The sequence below is a fragment of the Tachysurus vachellii genome, chromosome 21 (genome assembly GCF_030014155.1).
Source record: "Tachysurus vachellii isolate PV-2020 chromosome 21, HZAU_Pvac_v1, whole genome shotgun sequence".
NCBI classification, from domain to species: Eukaryota; Metazoa; Chordata; class Actinopteri; order Siluriformes; family Bagridae; genus Tachysurus; species Tachysurus vachellii.
The window spans coordinates 5,432,152-5,450,207 of NC_083480.1; the positions used below are offsets into that span (position 1 = coordinate 5,432,152).

At 40.3% G+C, this 18,056-nt stretch overlaps 2 protein-coding genes across 3 annotated transcripts; one reads left to right on the forward strand and one right to left on the reverse strand.

The window, feature by feature from the left end:
- Positions 1-3,417: 3,417 nt before the first annotated feature.
- Positions 3,418-11,044, forward strand: LOC132864111 (serine hydroxymethyltransferase, cytosolic-like). 2 transcript variants are annotated; one of them, XM_060897362.1, is made up of 13 exons: positions 3,418-3,537; positions 4,577-4,658; positions 5,389-5,488; positions 6,616-6,749; positions 6,825-6,946; positions 7,023-7,183; positions 7,696-7,777; positions 7,969-8,181; positions 8,275-8,391; positions 8,616-8,738; positions 10,255-10,371; positions 10,569-10,676; positions 10,757-11,044. In XM_060897362.1, coding segments are annotated over exons 1-13 (1,533 nt in total). In that variant the 5' UTR covers positions 3,418-3,536; the 3' UTR covers positions 10,930-11,044. The 2 variants fall into 2 exon arrangements, with proteins under 2 accessions (XP_060753345.1, XP_060753346.1); XM_060897363.1 differs by lacking the exon at positions 10,255-10,371.
- Positions 11,045-12,479: 1,435 nt separating this feature from the next.
- On the reverse strand, positions 12,480-17,876 carry smcr8a (Smith-Magenis syndrome chromosome region, candidate 8a). Its single transcript, XM_060896957.1, has 2 exons — positions 15,112-17,876; positions 12,480-14,383 (listed from the first exon to the last, which is right to left on the reverse strand). Exons 1-2 carry the CDS (start codon positions 17,310-17,312, stop codon positions 13,930-13,932), a joined length of 2,655 nt encoding a protein of 884 aa, XP_060752940.1. The 5' UTR covers positions 17,313-17,876; the 3' UTR covers positions 12,480-13,929.
- Between the last annotated feature and the right edge of the window lie 180 nt (positions 17,877-18,056).

The following is an 18,056-nucleotide window of genomic DNA, read 5'->3' on the forward strand; positions in this document are numbered from 1 at the left end:
AAATTATAGATACATTCAACATATTACATTTGTTATTAGATACACGTTATTAGATGTTATATACTATACACTAATTACACACATATGTAATGTACAATAATACCGGATTGGTCATAATTCCGATAGTAATCAAGTCGTTTTGGAGAATAACACCAGAGATCATAGTTTTATCAGAGTATTATTATCTGAACAGATCACGTTGGTGCTTTAGTTTTTGCTTGTCTGTGGCACGTGAAGTTAATTGTCATTCAACAGAACTTCAATTCTTGAAGTGTATAGAAAAAATAAATGTAATTGCACTATGGAATTTTACTGCAAACCCTGAATATTTGAATGCAGTGGATCCACTTTAGTTCAGGTCTTGTAAGTTCAGGTTTTAACAGTCGGGTAATTCAGGTTAGGCTGAACAAAGCAGAAAGACAGCACTACCATGAAAAGTGGTTATTTATAAGAGACCAAGAAAAAACTCATGGAAAAACATCATTCAAGAATTTGACCATTTGAAAGAAACAACACACGATAAAATCCTAAATTATTCTTATCTAACGGCATGGAAATGCCAACTACATGATGTCTTTGAGGACAACAACCTCCTCATCAATACACGCATTTCATATTATACGAATATGCTTTGGTCATTTGACTCAACACGGCTCATTTCTTATCACATGGCTCAACAGGTGTAAGGTATAATATGTACGCAACTGTAAAGTGTACAGTGGTAAGTGTTTAATTGCACTTGACTCTATAGTACACAATTATAGAAAAATAATTATTATAATCACACTCATGGAGTCACCCAGATGACGATGGGTTTCCTTCTGAGTCTGGTTCCTCTCAAGGTTTCTCACTCATAAGGTTTCAGGGAGTTTCTCCATCACCAGTATCACCTCTAATTGCTCATTGGGAATAAATGTAAATTTAACATTTTATCACTTCTAATCGAAATTTTTATACCCCTGTAAAGCGGCTTTGCGACAGTGTCTGTTGTTTAAAGCATCTATACAGATCCGAATACACAACTAAATTGAATTAAATTAAATTAAATTAAATGTTAGGAATGTTAACCAAGCAAGTGTTTTGTATTTTTATATACTTTTAATAAATTGTTATCTGAAAAAATCTTTAAGCCTTAATTTTACCAGGAAAATCACATATATATGATATTAGGGGAGACCGGGTATAGTTGTAACACAGAGAGATTTGTAACACTACCAATTCCACGAATCAGGGATAAGATAGGAGTCATGTAACAGTTTCAGTCTCATCAGGCTTCCTTTACGATCCCACATGGAGGTTTTCAAGTCTGTGTTGTTATCTCTCCTGAAGCTACGGCAGAAAATCTAATTCTGAGGTAAGAAAGTAAAAAAAAAAAAAAAAAGATAATATTTTGTTTAGTACTTCTACCGTTGTAGATAATGTTGTATGAGTTATATCAGGTCAAACTGTAGTTTCTCTAGTAAAGAATCGTGTATCAACCTCCTGCCAATTTCAAAGCACCAATACAGCAGAATACAATGCTAATACAGCTAGCTAAACAATGGGTGACAGTGGTGGGGTAGGTTGTAACATGTGTTTTAAAAGTGTTACAACCATCCCCTTATATACAACTAAGAAAATTTTTGTGACTTTAATCATTTTACAGAATGCCTAGAACTTGGGTGAGAAAAACAGATCATGGAGTCAATGCCAGTCTTTTAAAAAGAGCAGCAGAGTAAGTTAGGAAAGGAAAGTCTGTTATGGCAGTGGCAAAATCCCATGGAATCTGCCATGTAACCTTGAACAGATATTGGCAGAAATATAAAGAACTGAAAGACCAGGGATCGAGGGACCTTCCTCGTGTAGGATACTACAGTCCTCACCAGGTCTTCACCAGGGAGTATATAAGTCAGGCAGCCGATATATACTATGGGCTAACTCCACGTAAGGTGAGCATGATGGATAAGCGTCTTGAGAACAGGGTAGAAAAGGCAAGATTCAAGACCTCTTAATGTGTATTAGACCTTTCGTGCAAACTCAATTTAATGTTTGTGAATGATGAATAAAATATTTTAAATCAGGTAAAAGTTAAATAAATACCAACACATACATTTAGACAATTTCTAAAAAAAATGTGTGTCCCTATTCAGACATCATGTTATGATTTCTTTTAGGTCAGAAAGTTTGCCTATCAACTTGTGGTGGAATTCAACATACAGCATCCACAAACCTTAGTTTTTGTGCATTTTGTCTACCTGTTACAACTTACCCCAGTATGTGTTACAACCTACCCCAGTAGTGGGCTAGGTTGCAACAAAGGACCACCTTGTATTTGTCATCATCTCACAAAGTCTGTGACATAGTTGAATAAATTTAAATTGTTGCCATTTGTAGTAGACAAACGTGGGTACTTTGCCTAAAAGTTTCAGACGTGTAGCCTAAAAAAAGGTAGTTTTAGGTGCTGAAGAAAAAAGTGTTACAACCATACGCGGTCTCCCCTACTCTGTCATTCATTCATTTTCTACCGCTTATCCGAACTACCTCGGGTCATGGGGAGCCTGTGCCTATCTCAGGCGTCATCAGGCATCATGGCAGGATACACCCTGGACGGAGTGCCAACCCATCGCAGGGCACACACACACTCTCATTCACTCACGCAATCACACACTACGGACAATTTTCCAGAGATGCCAATCAACCTAGCATGCATGTCTTTGGACCGGGGAGGAAACCGGAGTACCCGGAGGAAACCCCCGAGGTACGGGGAGAACATGCAAACTCCACACACACAAGGTGGAGGCGGGAATCGAACCCCCAACCTAGAGGTGTGAGGCGAACGTGCTAACCACTAAGCCACTGTGTCCCCCACAATGATATAAAAAATCTCAAAATAAAAAAATAACTTTATTTACTATAAAATTAAATGAAAATGAGAAGTTTACATAACACTAATTCTGTCACCAAGCCATTTAAAATCACTCTACAAGCATCCAAAGTGATCAGATTCTTTGCAAACTATTCCAGAGAGCAAATTTAAATGCCCCTTTTACCCCCTGTTCAACTTTAATTTGTTTGAATGACTGATTTCTAATCTGTGACTGGGATCAGGATGGTGGGCGGTGTACAGGTGAGAAAGGATTAAGGGTACTCTTGTAATAGAAAGCTGGGATGATCAAGGAGGTGTGCAAAAGGCTAAAGAGTCGAAGAACAAGAAAATGTGGTTTCTGTAAATTCCTGTGTAAAAAGTAGAGATGATCCGGATACTCCGGTACAGATAAAGCACTTCTGCCGAGTACGAGTATTATACGAGTAATACGAGTCAATATCTGTGCTCGGATTGAATGAAAATCATCAATGGGTAGCTGATTGTGTCAGTGTTCTGTGATAAGCTAGTCACAGCGCCCCTCCCCTACACACATACAGATGTATTGTGTTGCTGTGTCTTGCTCTGCTCACTCACAGTCACACACAGAACTCGCTCATCCCTAGTAAAAAGCTGTGTTGCTGATGGTAAAATCACACATCTTACACAGAGACATCACAAAGGACGACAAAAAAGTAAGTGCGTCTGCTTTTTACAATATTTAGGAAAATGAGCCATGCAGAAATATCAACACATTGACTTACTGACACTTTAACAGTTAGTGCAGTAATATTAGTCTTATTATCAGATCTTTGGTGTTTTCCAATCTGTAGAATGAAATTTGCAAGCCAAAGCCAAAGACTCGTGATTCAGAGCAATATTTTCCAAGTATTCTACAAGTTCCTGTTCTCTCACAGCTGAAACACACCGACTTCTTTAACGTTGCTTCCACATTTGCTCAATACATCAAAAGTTGCACAATGTGGTATATTCTAGAGGATGTTCCTAAAATTGTAACTAATATCTGATCTCAAAAAATCACCCTAACCCTTAAGAACTAATAAGAATGTTTGAAAGCTATTGAATGGTATTATTTTTTCAAAATAAAAATGCAACAATAATAATCTGTAACCGATAGAGTCCTTGTTATTCTACTAACATAATAATATTTTAATATAGTAGTATAGATGCATGATATTACACAGTTTTATATATAAAAAGGGCGTGAGATAGATAGATAGATAGATAGAGAGAGAGAGAGAGAGAGAGAGAGAGAGAGAGAGAGAGAGAGAGAGATAACGCACCAATAAAGAGCATTTAAATCTTGCTGAAAAGATATAATAGCAACAACAAAGCAAATTATTCACTTAGTGTCAATTATTAATAATTAGCATTATTCAAAAGCCTCTATTACATTTTCTTTACAAGTATAAGGTTATATACTGTATGTATAAGAAGTGTTCAAGTTAAAGACAGTTTATTCGAAACGTGAAATGAACAAAAGAAGAGAAGAAAGAGGAGGACATCTAAGTTCTACCAGAAACTGTCAGCATATATCAGAGTCTGAAAAACATCTTAACCTTAAAAACGTGAATAAATGAACAGAATACAATATAATTATAATTCTTCAGCCAAATGTATTATAACTTTAGAATGTGTTGTATATTAATGTGTGTGTGTGTGTGTGTGTGTTTGTGTGTGTGTGTGTGTGTGTGTGTGTGTGTGTGTGTACAGTGAGCACATTTGGTAAGATAACCAGGATTTTAAAGGAATACTTGAAAGAATATCCACACGATCGATCATTACACCTTGCCCTGTGAGTATATGAAGGTTTATACACAACTATTTACTTCTATTTTATTTGAAATTTTTCCAGGACATGAAAAAAAAAACTTTTGTATCACCTTGGAGTGTAACAGTGAGGCTCAGTGGGTGTGAAGACTCACTAAATATTTTATTTACCAAGTGTGAGCGAGTGAATAAAGAATTCTCCATTACTGAGAAAAATGACCTGTGATTAACTACAGTATCTGATCACAGTCCTGATTGAACCATATTAACAACCAGACCATATGACTCCTTGATTGTATCTAGCTGAAGAATTTTATCCTAGTGAGGAATCTAAAATTGTGCTGCATCGATAAAGTTTTATTTTTACGCTACCTCACCACACTTGCTTCATTATTACATTAAGTAAAAAAAAAATTACGGAATTTTAAAAAAAGCCTACACTATATGCTGCTAACTTCTGCACTAATACTACACACATCTAACATCTTACTGGTGCTCATTGCTATAGAATTCAATTTTATCTGTAGGGTGATTTTAAGAGCATGATTTTTTTTTTTGTGCTTCAAGCTGATACAAATTTATATATTCATAAATTGTTCATGGAATCATTTACACAAAAAAAGTTTGGTTTGAAAGAACATTCATGTCCTATTAATCCTCTTAATAAGTGTGTGTAAATCTATGCACTAAATAATGTACTAAGACTTTTAAATTTTAAAACCTACAGATATAAATGATTTAATTTGATTTAACAGCAAGAACATCGGAAATACTAATGAGTATTACTTCAACAAGAGTACACGGGAGTCACATGACCGTATGATGCAGGAGCCTCTCAGCACTAATGATCCAGAGGTGAGTTACTATAACACATTTTATGCTGATGATTACATTGTGAGCTTTGTTTTGCTTTTTTTCCCCACCCCTATTAACCTTCAGAAATGATCAGAATCACCTGAATATCTCGTTGGGTGGGTGTGGGGGTGTGTGTGTTTGTGTGTGTGTGTGTGTGTGTGCATGTATTCCTGAGACCTTCCAACAAAATTACCTAGCATCATATAATGCATATTTTGCATTCAACAAGAAAGTTCCAGGAAATATAACCATATGATTCTAACATTTATTGCTAAAATACATTATTACTATGTGTTCTTAAGGAAGTATCCACATGGAGTTGCACATGGAGCTTCATACTACAGAAGCCTAGAATAAAAGCCTTTATTTTGTCACATATACGTTAGATCACAATGAAATTCTTTCTTTGCACATCCCAACTTTGGCGGTTGGGGTCAGAGCACAGGGTCACACGTGATACAGCACTTCTGGAGCAGAGAGGGTTAGGGGCCTTTCTCAAGGGCCCAACAGTGGCAGCTTGGCAATGCTGGTGCTTGAACCCCGATTCACTGATCAGCAACTGTCACAGTTAAAAAAATGCCCCCTTCCCACCAGAAAGAAGTGGGTGCTGGTTCACAGTGCTGGTTCGAAGTTGGTTCTACTGGCGAGCCTTCTAAGAACCAGTTTCCATGGGCTAGAGAGCCATCACAGGGCCAAGTCTTACGTCACTGTATACAACGTTATACAGCCACGTTAGCGCAGCAGCGGCAAACACAAACACAACATCAACAATGGCGGATGTTGCTTTACTGTTAATGCTCATGGCTTTGCAAACCTACATTGGCATCCAAACACGGCGAATCCGGATTTAAAATTATTTAAAAATGTCGATAACGACGTTCTCTTTTGTCTTGTTGGTCACAATAACCATGCCCACAGCCCCTGATGCAAGCGGTTCTTAAGTCTAGACCAGCAACGTTTTGGTGCTACTTAAGAATCACTTTTCCTGGTTCAGAGCCGGTGCTTTGGGTGTCGAAAAAGTAAGAACTGGTTTTAAATTAGGCTCCGAACCAGCACTCAAACTGCCTCGGTGGAAAAGGAGCATTACATAACTAACATTTTCAACATTAAAAATACCTTTTCAATAGGTATTTAACATCATTCAGAAGGAGAAAAGGAGACAGATATACAGTTTATCACTTGCTGCATCTGGGAACTTTACCAGTCGTGCTGTTTCAGAGGTCCTGAGCACATGCATAGGCAACAAATTTGTTCAACAAAGGTGACAATTTTTTTTTACTTTATGTATTTTACATGTTATATGTTACTTTTAATAATAATACTTTCACATGAATAGTCTTCAGTACTCTGGCGAAGCAGACAGCGTGGATGATCTGGAGCGTCTCTGTCAGAAAAGAGCGTTGGAGGTTTATAGGCTTGACCAAGAAAAATGGGGTGTAAATGTACAGCCTTATTCTGGTAAGTTTGTGTATGTGGTGTTTTGAGACGGTTTCTCTTAAACACCAGGTTACTCATAAACTCTTGGTCTTTTCAGGATCTTCTGCCAACTTTGCTGTGTACATATCAGTATTGGAGCCTCATGGGAGGATCATGGGGCTTGATCCCTGTGATGGTGGCCACCGGAGCCATGGATTTATTTTGGACAAAGAGAAATTCTCTGCCACCTCCCTTTTCTTTGAATCAATGTCCTACAAGGTATTGTTTATTTGGTGTTTATTTGTAAGGCATAATTATCCTGAACCACTTGACCATCACACCCATATGTGGTTCCTTCCCAAACTGTTACAAAGTAAGAAGCATTCAATTGTCTAGCGTGTCTCTGTATGGTGTTGTTTTACAATTTCCCTTCGCCGGTACTTAAACATGTTATATCATGTTATATCATGACAATGAACCTGTGCATAAAGCACAGAGCTCCATGAAGACATGGTGTGTTAAGGTTGAAATAAAGAACTCGAGTGTCCTGCATTGAGCCCTGGCTCTGACTCGACCCCACTGATCACCTTTGGGATGAAACGGAACACCGAGTGCACCAGCCACGCTCCAACATCTAGCAGAAAACCTTCACAGAAAACTAAAAGCAATGATCGACTAAATCTAAATGGGATGTTCAACAAGCACATATGGGTGTGATTGGTCAGATGACCATAATGTATATCGTTTATATCATTCCGTGTCATTGTCATTCTACTTTTACCTATTTCTAGGTCAACCGAGAGACTGGTTACATTGATTATGACCAACTAGAGGAAAATGCTCGTTTATTCAAGCCCAAATTAATCATTGCAGGTTAGTGTTATTGCTGGAATATTCTGCCAAGGAAAATCATACAAATCACTTACCAGGGATTAGACAAACAATCATGTCTGCTATCAAGGACCAGGGACATGTGAGCTCAGATGTTTTCATCCTTTTTGAGGAAGTAGAATTATTGTATTTTTTTTTTTTACATTTATTTCTACCTTATCTTATTCTCATAGGTTCAAGCTCCTACTCACGTAACCTGGATTACGGTCGTCTGCGGAAGATAGCTGATGAGCACAGAGCTTTCCTGCTGGGTGACATGGCACACATTAGTGGACTTGTTGCTGCTGGATTGGTTCCATCCCCCTTTGATTACTGCGATATTGTTTCAACCTCCACTTATAAGACCCTGAGAGCCTGCAAAGCTGGAGCCATATTTTACAGGAAAGGTTGTTTCTTTGGGACAAAACAAAAGCTCTGTTAAAATTTGTTTTGCTTTATTTTCTGTGATATCAGCTAACAGTTCTAACCTACTGTATTAGGTGTGCGCAGTGTGGAAGCAGAAACAAGAAAAGAAACTCTTTACAACCTGGAGAGTTTGATCTGTGAAGCTGTATTACCCAGACTGCAGGGAGGAAGTCACATCCATTCCATTGCAGGTGACTAGTTTTGCATTTGTATTCAATTTTATAATCATTACAGGTTATGTTTGTGTTTTAAGAGATTATGATAAGCATTTAAGAGCATTTTTACACGAGGCTATGAGAAATTTCCTTCTGCTAAAATATCACCATGCACTTTTACTATCAATACTCAAAATAAACAAATAAAACAGAAATGTTTAGTTAGAAATTGCTTATTAATCCCAATTTTTTTTGCACAGGAGTGGCTGTAGCATTGAAGCAGGCACTGACTCCAGAATTCAAGGCCTACCAAGTACAAGTGCTGGCAAATTGCAGGACATTAGCAACTTCTTTAATAGAAAAGGGCTACAAAATTGTTACAGGTAAGTTTTATGTTAAGTATTTCCTACGTAGCAGAAACGTATTTATTTGTGCTTTCAGTCACGTCATTTAGCAACAAAATCTTAAAAAGAAATATAATGCTAATGTCCATGTAGTCAGGGGGCACGGTGGCTTAGTGGTTAGCACGTTCGCCTCACACCTCCAGGGTTGGGGTTCGATTCCCGCCTCCGCCTTGTGTGTGTGGAGTTTGCATGTTCTCCCCGTGCCTCGGGGGTTTCCTCCAGGTACTCCGGTTTCCTACCCCAGTCCAAATACATGCATGGTAGGTTGATTGGCATCTCTGGAAAATTGTCCGTAGTGTGTGATTGTGTGAGTGAATGAGAGTGTGTGTGTGCCCTGCGATGGGTTGGCACTCCGTCCACTGTGTATCCTGCCTTGATGCCCGATGACGCCTGAGATAGGCACAGGCTCCCCGTGACCCGAGGTAGTTCAGATAAGCGCTAGAAAATGAGTGAGAGTGAGTGTCCATGTAGTTTTTCAAACATGTCAAGATCTTCGTCAATATTATAAAGTTTTGTTTACACTAGTACTATTTAATAACATAGCAGTGACATTTGAGCAAATGTCAGTCAGCAAACTTATAAGACCTCCTATGAGAAGTAGTCAGCTAACAAGAACAGTGGTTTCCAGTATCGTCGTCCATGGCAGGGAAACTCAGCATGAATAAATAAAGGTTGGATAATAAGTCATGTAAAAATAAATGAAAGTGTACAGGTACAGTATGAATAAGGAAAACGGTGAAAAAGTGAAATATTAGCGACATTGCTAACCATCATCTCCTGAGATCACTCTGAGCCGGGATGCTAAGAAAGCTTTACAAATATTTCACAGAAGTTGTGCACACAGGAACATATCAGTGCTCAAAAAATATTTCTGAAATTGTTTGTGTGTTAAATATCAGTGGGATGTGGCATTATGAAAACCTGAAGGACGGGTTTCTGTCTGACTGACTGACTGTCCTGATTAATGTAGACAACGCTGCCAGTAAAGCGCAGTTTGTTTCCTGTTAAAGCGTAATTTCACATATTAGGATTCTACAAGGGGGGCACGGTGGCTTAGTGGTTAGCACGTTTGCCTCGCACCTCCAGGGTTGGGGGTTCGATTCCCGCCTCGATTCCTGCCGCCTCGATTCCTGCCTCCCGCCTCGATTCCTGCCTTGAAGCCCGATGACGCCTGAGATAGGCACAGGCTCCCCGTGACCCAAGGTAGCTCGGATAAGTGGTAGGAAATGAGAGAGAGAGTGAGTGAGGATTCTACAAAATACTTTTGCTGGAATTATTGTATAAATTTGGTGCATAGACGCCTTTAGTATCACCACATATACATTACAGCACAGTGGAAGGCTTTTCTTTGCATATCCCACCTCAGGAGTTTGGGGTCAGAGCGTAGGGGCAGCTGTGATACAGCACCCCTGAAGCACAAAGGGTTAAGAACTCAAAATTCTTTCATTTATTCATGTAATTTAATCTTATCAGTCTTATCTGCATCTGTATTCAGGTGGTACCGATACTCATCTTTTCTTGCTTGACCTTCGTCCGAACGGAATCGATGGATTAAGGGTAGAGAAGGTGCTACAGGACTGCGCCATTAGCTGTAACAGCAGCCCCTGCCCAGGTGCCACTTCATGACCAGCATCACATGTCCCAGCCACGTGACCTGATTACCACAACCTGTAGCCCATCATAGACATCACATGCTATTGCTTTTTAGCAGATTTACTATAAAGCACATAGAAAATTACATGAACATGTTTCAAAATTTTTTAAATTACCATTACGTATGTGTACTTTACGTGATCTTTATTACTGCAGGTGACAGTGCATTGCACCCCTTTGGCATCCGTTTAGGAACCCCTGCGCTCACATCACGAGGGTTTGTGGAGGAAGATTTTTGCCTAGTGGCAGAATTACTTCACAGAGGTGAGTTAACTGTGTTTTGAAATATAAGAGCATATAAAAAGGTACAAGTTTTACAGCTATATTGACCTGTATGTCATTAGGCATTCAGTTGGCTGTGGACATCCAGAAAAACATGAACCCCAATTCTACTTTCAAGGAGTTTAAGGAAACTCTGGCTCAAGATAAAAACTATCAAAGAAGAGTACGAGTAATCCAAGATGCGGTAGAGGCTTTTGCTGGAAAATTCCCCATGCCTGGACTGCCTGAGCTATGAGACTAATCCTCATTCTCTGTTCCTGTATCGGTGCTATAAAAAGTACCTCAAACTTTAACTGTGCTATAAATGTGGGAGGAAAACACACATTTTATACTTTTATACTTTATATTTTAAAATGTACACTGTTTTGCATTGTTTATGATTCAGAAATAAAAAATTTCTTCATTTTTTTTATTCATTCAGATTTTAACAGTATTCAGACTATATTAGATCTTCAACCCGGTGTCATGAATTGAATCGAATCCTGACAGGAATGTGTCGTGTGAATGTGTCGTTCCCTACAGATTTCCTACAGTCTATTTAAACGTTTCTTCAATTCCTCAACACAAATGTTTTATCATGTATTTTACATTTCCACTTATACCAATGTTTCTACAAATATATAAATGTTGCCAAAACAGACATACGTGCCAAACCGTGTGGAAGAATATGCTGTGGCCTGATGAGACCATGGTTGAACTTTCTGGCCACAGTTCAAAAAGATATGTTTGGTTTTCATCCAAAGCTATTCATCCAAAGAACATGATCAGCCAGGATGAAGCATGGTGTTGGGAGCATCACGCGTATGCTATGGGGCTGCGTATCTGCTTCACTTCGACAGATCCATAGATACAATATCACTTTATTCATTCCAATGGGAAATTCACAAATTCCATGGCATAGAATAAAATCTAAAAAATGTAAAAGTTACATTTGTGTAATTTAAGGCTGTGCAAATCTGGGTGTTAAGGTGCATTGTGTATATTGTGTAGTACCGTTCAGAACAGTAAGGAAATTCAGCATAACCTTTTTCCCCCCCTGAGATGGGAATAGCGCTTTATCATTATGGATCATGGATAGCTCAAAATAAAGGCTTCAGATGAAGATCAGTGTACAGATTCAGTCCACAATCCCCCTGCTGTTTCATGGACCTGAAGCAGCAGTGACTCTTGAAAAACGCTGAATAATGTATTACAAGCAAAGTTGCTTTAACAAAGTATTAATTAAAAGGGGGGGGGGGCACGGTGGCTTAGTGGTTAGCACGTTCGCCTCACACCTCCAGGGTTGGGGGTTCGATTCCCGCCTCCACCTTGTGTGTGTGGAGTTTGCATGTTCTCCCCGTGCCTCGGGGGTTTCCTCTGGGTGCTCCGGTTTCCTCCCCCGGTCCAAAGACATGCATGGTAGGTTGATTGGCATCTCTGGAAAATTGTCCGTAGTGTGTGATTGCGTGAGTGAATGAGTGTGAGTGTGTGTGTGTGTGCCCTGTGATGGGTTGGCACTCCGTCCAGGGTGTATCCTGCCTTGATGCCCGATGACGCCTGAGATAGGCACAGGCTCCCCGTGACCCGAGGTAGTTCAGATAAGAGGTAGAAGATGAGTGAGAGAGAGTGAGTAATTTAAAGGGTTTTTGTTGTTTTTTCCCGTAAAACAAATATTTTCCCCAATTCGCTAGATCACATTAAATATCTGACATAATTTCTTTCTTCAAATCCTATCAAAGGTGTGTAGATTTTTTTTGTTTCCATCCACTCTATATGATACTGATAAAAAGACTCAACTTCACAACATCAATTTAGTAATATTTTAATATTTTAATGAACCTTTAAGGCAGAAAACATAGTGGGCAACAACTCAACGTACTTGAATAATGCCCCGAAAAATATCACTTGAACATTCACAAATCGTTTTCAATAAAAACACAATGTCTTACTGCACCCCAGACAAATATCACAATACGTTATATGTACTCTTAAGAGCAACAATCTTCTCAGTTATGATTTGGACAAAAAAAAAAAAAAGAGCTTACGTAAAAGGAAAGAAAACATAAAGCCATTACATAATGAAATAATGTAGAATATGGTATGGCTTGTTAACATTCGTCAGAATGCAGGTCACATACAGGATATTTTAAGACTCTTCTCGATCGGTTAGATCACAAATGGAAAGCAAGTTATATTAAAAATAACTGGAAACTGGTGGCCTTTACAAAACTTCTTTTTTGGACTTCAACTCCCATCATCATGCAGCAGCAAGCATAGCGTAAAGGTGATGTTAGCATACTGAGTGATGTGTGTGTGTGTGTGTGTGTGTGTGTGTGTGTGTGTGTGTGTGTTGAGGCAAAAACGATCACTTCCATGTCACTCCTCATGATTGTGATTCTTAACTGAATCCACTAAAAAAAAAAAAAAAAGCCACTCCATCAAGTTCTCATGCTCACACTATTTGCACACAACACCAAGACAACATTATATCATTGCACGTCATTGTATGTCAGACTAAACAAAATCCACGTGTAAGAGAAACGAGTGCTGCCGTGTCGTTCGCCTGAGCGTTTTCCAAACACGCAGGATGTCATCTAACACTTCTCCACTACTGAAGTTCTACTTTTTTCCCCCCATGCAGAACTTTCTTCAAACCGAAGGACGTAGCAGAGCTAAAAACACACGTGACAGTTTGCTTGCTTAAAACTTTAGTCAGTTCCAAAACCGCTGTTCGGTTTTCTTTGCGATAACTTACAGTATTTATACAGTGGAATAAAGAGTAACACAGAAGACGCATTTCTGAAGGAAAAGGTGCTGAATTCGAGCGTCAGTATTTTACAGCATCACCATCAGAACCTTGTGAATAGATGGTTAACTTACTGCTCTTGGATTGCAATGGAAATAAATCAGTACACGAGGTTAAAGAACACATCTACGGCGAAAGCTTACAGCGTAAATGCCGTAGTGACATAAATAGTCACCTCTTGATAAATGCTGCCCAAAACATCCCTAAACTGGCTCTTCAAAGGAAATTCTGTTTGTGTTCATTGTTGAACTAGACTTTAGACAAGATCGGAAACATTCGCAAATCACACTGATGACACCGGACCATCCGTTGTAAAGCAAACACTGGGAAAAAAAAAAGAGATAAATAAATTCACTGGAATCAAATACATTCAAATTTCTTGGTCTCCTGATTTCGCCAGAGAAGGAAAAAGTCAGAATGTTTAACTTCTTAAATGAACAAAGAGCACATTCAGATTTTATACAAATAGCTGGTGGTATAAGTGAAACTGAAGTAAGACTGGCTGACCCCTTTTAAAGGCCCCTGAAGGTAATGGTGCTTGATGAGCTCGCTCAAGAAGCGAATTATTTTGCTCTCCTCCTCGGTGTAGCCGAGCTGCAACAAGAAATTAGTCCTGCGCAGTACGACGGCGTCGGCGTCCTGGTCTGTGCTGACGGGCAGGTGAAGGTGATGACAGAACGTGTAAAGGAAGGCCTTCGCCGTCAGCTGAGTTAATATGCTCTGCACATGGAGATAGTATGTGCTGCCTCGTTTGATCTGCGTCCTGTGGTCTGCCATCTGACTGATTAGCGTTCCTTTGTAAGCTGGACATCGAAGCGTCTTGTTGTCACAGTCCAGGATGCCGATATATCGGCTGTAGCGGCTCAGGGAATGGAGCAGGCTGGAACCTGCTGGAGAAACCACCCTGAAGGGAAAAAAATCATATTGTATAATCAATTATACACAATATGGCTAAAAGTTTGTGAGTCCCTGACCATCACGGACATCTGTGCTGCTTGTTGAAGAATTAATATGAATACATAAAGCTCCATTCTTCCCCTGAGAAGGTTTTCCACTATCTGCTACGATTCCCCGTCTCTTAAATACAAAGCGGTGATCTCGAGTCTGATACTTTGTTGAACAATTTATTAATTAGAATAATACTTTTTTGCGAATTTGGAATTTCGCACAACCTGCAACTGCAAAAAAAAGATCTCTCATTTAAACACAAACAAAACTTCACAATTACATCCAATATAAAGATGAAAAGGAGCCCAAGTACTAATCCTAGTAGTAAAAGCAATACTGAATTAAATCTAATACATAAATAATACATAGTAAAAATACATAAGTCATAAAATAAGCCAAACAATTTCAATTTACTGACAAGATACAAAAACCCCACCCCACCCCACCCCTCTCTCAACCCCATGCCTCTGCAACTCAACCCATCTGTGCTATCTATTAGAAAAAGTGGAGTATAACCTAAAAACTGGTGCCAGATTTAGATTTGTTTACGATACATTACATAATTCATCATCAAATATAAAGATAAAATCAATCTTTAAGTATAACTCCAAAAATTATTTATTAATCTCAATTTTTGTAGCAGCTATTTTTCGCCATCATCTGAAACAGCTGGTGACATCATACCTCTGCACTCCAACGAGTTTCCATCGCTGAAGGTCGCTCAGCTGAAATGAGGAGGAGATCCAGGGCTGCACGCTTTCACCATACTTGCCGAGGTTGGGCACGAATATCAACAAGGCGTTCACCAGCTTCCTCACGGTGCCTTCATCAGCTCCCAGAACCACCAGCGTTCTTCCACTCAGAAGACAGAATATGGCTTGCTGAGCAAACGGGTACTGCCTGATGAACCTCAGCGCACTGTGGCCTGCCTTCTTCTTCAGCCTCGTTGTGACGGGACTGCCATAGGTGAAAGGAGAGGCTGCTCTGTCGGAGCTGGTGGACGTGCTCACGTGACTGCCGTTGTCAGAAACGTCCTCCACGTTCATTTTCACCATCTCCTCTGACACAGAGCTGGGGCTGAGTTCAGGAAGCATCAACCCCCTGGGCCTTGGGACAGTCAGCAAAGACTCTCCGAAGACGTAGTCCGCTTGTAGCACATGGTCTCTCTGAAGCAGGGACAGAGGCTCGCTCTTCACCACCGTGTCCCTGCAGCATTCTTTTGGATCAGGTAAAGGCTCCTCATAGATAAAACCATCCTGTCCCATACAACATGCTGTGTCCATCTGAACTAGAGCTTCGGTTTCAAACATGTCGCCATGGTTCAGATCCGATTCACATTCTAGCGAAGAGGACATCATTCCTGCAGCAGCTGCAGCGACAGGCAGAACGTTTCCTTGTTCCTCAGATGAGGAAGTAATGGGACAAGCCATGCTGCTGCTGGGCGTCTTTGAAAACACATCAGGAATTCCCGGACTAAGGTTTATAAACGCCTCAACGCTCCTGTCACTGCTGAAACTCCCTTTCGTTTCATTGTCATTGGCATCTTCCGAGGTTTCCTGTGTAACGTCTGAGGTACTGGACTCCTGAGGGCCGTCTACCGTTTCAAGAACCAGCCTATTCTGACTTCTCTCCGCATCATCAGCATAGGATTCGAGGTTCACAGGCTCACCAGAGAAGTTGGACAAAGCGTGATGTGTGGCAAGGTTTGGGTAATAAAGGTTCCTGGAGCAGCCTTCTTCGTCGTCGTCATCATCTCGTTGCGACTCAAAAAGAAAACTGGTGATCTTCTGGTTCCTTAAGAGAGCTCGGTCAATCTGGCTGTTGTAAATAAAGCAAAGATCGCCTCTGAAGCTCTTCTCGATCGCGTTCAGCTGGTCCATGGTCTGATGGAAAAAGGCAGATTCACATAGTTCCTCTAGGTTTTTTAAGCGTTTATCGAAACATTTTGCAGATTTTGCTTTAATAAGCTGGGGGACGTAAGACGGGTGCTGACTCCCGCTATCTGTCCCCACGTGTTTCTCCTCATGTCCGGAATGATTAGAAGACAGTGTGTGGTCCACCGAACTCGTCTCAGCTCCGTTATCTGACTCGCACCGAACCTGATCAGAGTCTGTCCTTTTACTGTTAGGATATGATGTGATCTGCCTCAGCAAATCTTTATGCTCGTAGATCGACTTTTCCACGTTTGCCAGTTCGTTAGCTTTCTCAATAACCTGCGTGGAGTAACAGCCGCTGTTCATTTTCTGCAGCTCGGTCTCTTTGTGAAGCACGGATCTGGTGTATTCCAGGTCGCTCAGTTTCTTTTCCAGTTCGTTCGCAAAGGCTTTTCTGTTCCCTGATTTTAAGCACTCGGAAGCCCTGGAAAAGCCGGACGAGAGCAGCTGGAACTGCTGCATAATCTTTCTCTCGTCCGCTGAAATATAAGCCATGCAAAAAGGACGTACAAAGCCACGTGCCTCCAAATCGTACAGGGTCAAGTGATGCACGTAGGCAAACGCCCCTTCCTTGGAATCACCAAGGACGACTTTGGAGTCCTCGACAAAATTAAGCTTGGGGTAGCTGGTGCCTGGTGGATGACCCACAAACGAAGCCTGGTAGTCCACAGACATGATGCGCAGGGAGAAGTAATTGAGGTCAAACGTCCCACACACTTTGTGATCATTTGGAATTGTGAGTAACGGCTGTGGTCCGACCTGCTCCGAGAACTCTGAGATAAGGATGAAATCCTTGGAGAACTTTGCATAGGAGGTTTTTAACCACGGATTGGTGTTTGCATGAGGAAACAAAGGCACAGAGAACTCCTCTGGGATCGAGCACTGGTCTGGGAAAGAATCTCCAAAATCATCATCTTTGGTAAATGCCACCACATCTGGGGATCCGATCATGTTCTCGAATTGTTAAGAGCAACATGAGAAGAAACGTCCTACTGCACCAGAGCCAGAGGCACTAAACAAGACACTAAACCCTGCACCTGCTGGAGAGCTTTAACACTCTGGTCTCCATCACTGGGCCTAATTGTAGCTCCAGAAACGACAATATGAACAATTCCACACCATCTACAACATTCGGCTCACAAGCTGACACTGACATATTTACCACTCCGTCGTGAGGGTCACTTCATCCACAGCACGTTCTCACACATCCTATGTGTCTCAGCAGCCGTAACTAAACAACAACAATAATCATTATAGGCGTTAGAGTCAATCAGGACAGGTTACACGATTCACATATCATATCCGTGCCAGAAATTGTCAAAGATTTATATGAAGATTAGATAATCGGATTACGTCCGTGTACGTTTTCCGGTACGCACTACGTCATTTGTCCACCCGGAAAGCCTGTGATTAAATAAAAATATATCGTTTAAACACAAGTGACAAGCGTTTTACACTTTCGTAGAGAGTATTAGTTCCTGCTTTGGCTCCTTTTGAAGTGATACGTTTGATGAATTATCGGGTATGTGCTATGGGGTGTTTTACGACAGTTCACGACAGTCCGTAGCGCGAGACTACCTGACATTGAATCTATGACAGTGACTTTATAAGCATTTTATTCGTTTTTTTTATTAAGCATTAAATTAGTCATTACGTTAAATGCATTTCTGTTTGTGCTTTTAATGTGTCATTGTG

Excerpts from the sequence above, each read along its gene's own strand:
- LOC132864111 (XM_060897362.1), top strand. Across the intron at positions 5,489-6,615 it reads TCAGCACTAATGATCCAGAG|GTATTTAACATCATTCAGAA; the intron begins GTGAGTTACTAT and ends CCTTTTCAATAG. Across the intron at positions 8,739-10,254 it reads GGGCTACAAAATTGTTACAG|GTGGTACCGATACTCATCTT; the intron begins GTAAGTTTTATG and ends ATCTGTATTCAG.
- smcr8a (XM_060896957.1), bottom strand. The coding sequence starts at position 17,312 with ATGATCGGATCCCCAGATGTGGTGGCATTTACCAAAGATGATGATTTT. Across the intron at positions 14,384-15,111 it reads AAACTCGTTGGAGTGCAGAG|GGTGGTTTCTCCAGCAGGTT; the intron begins GTATGATGTCAC and ends TTTTCCCTTCAG.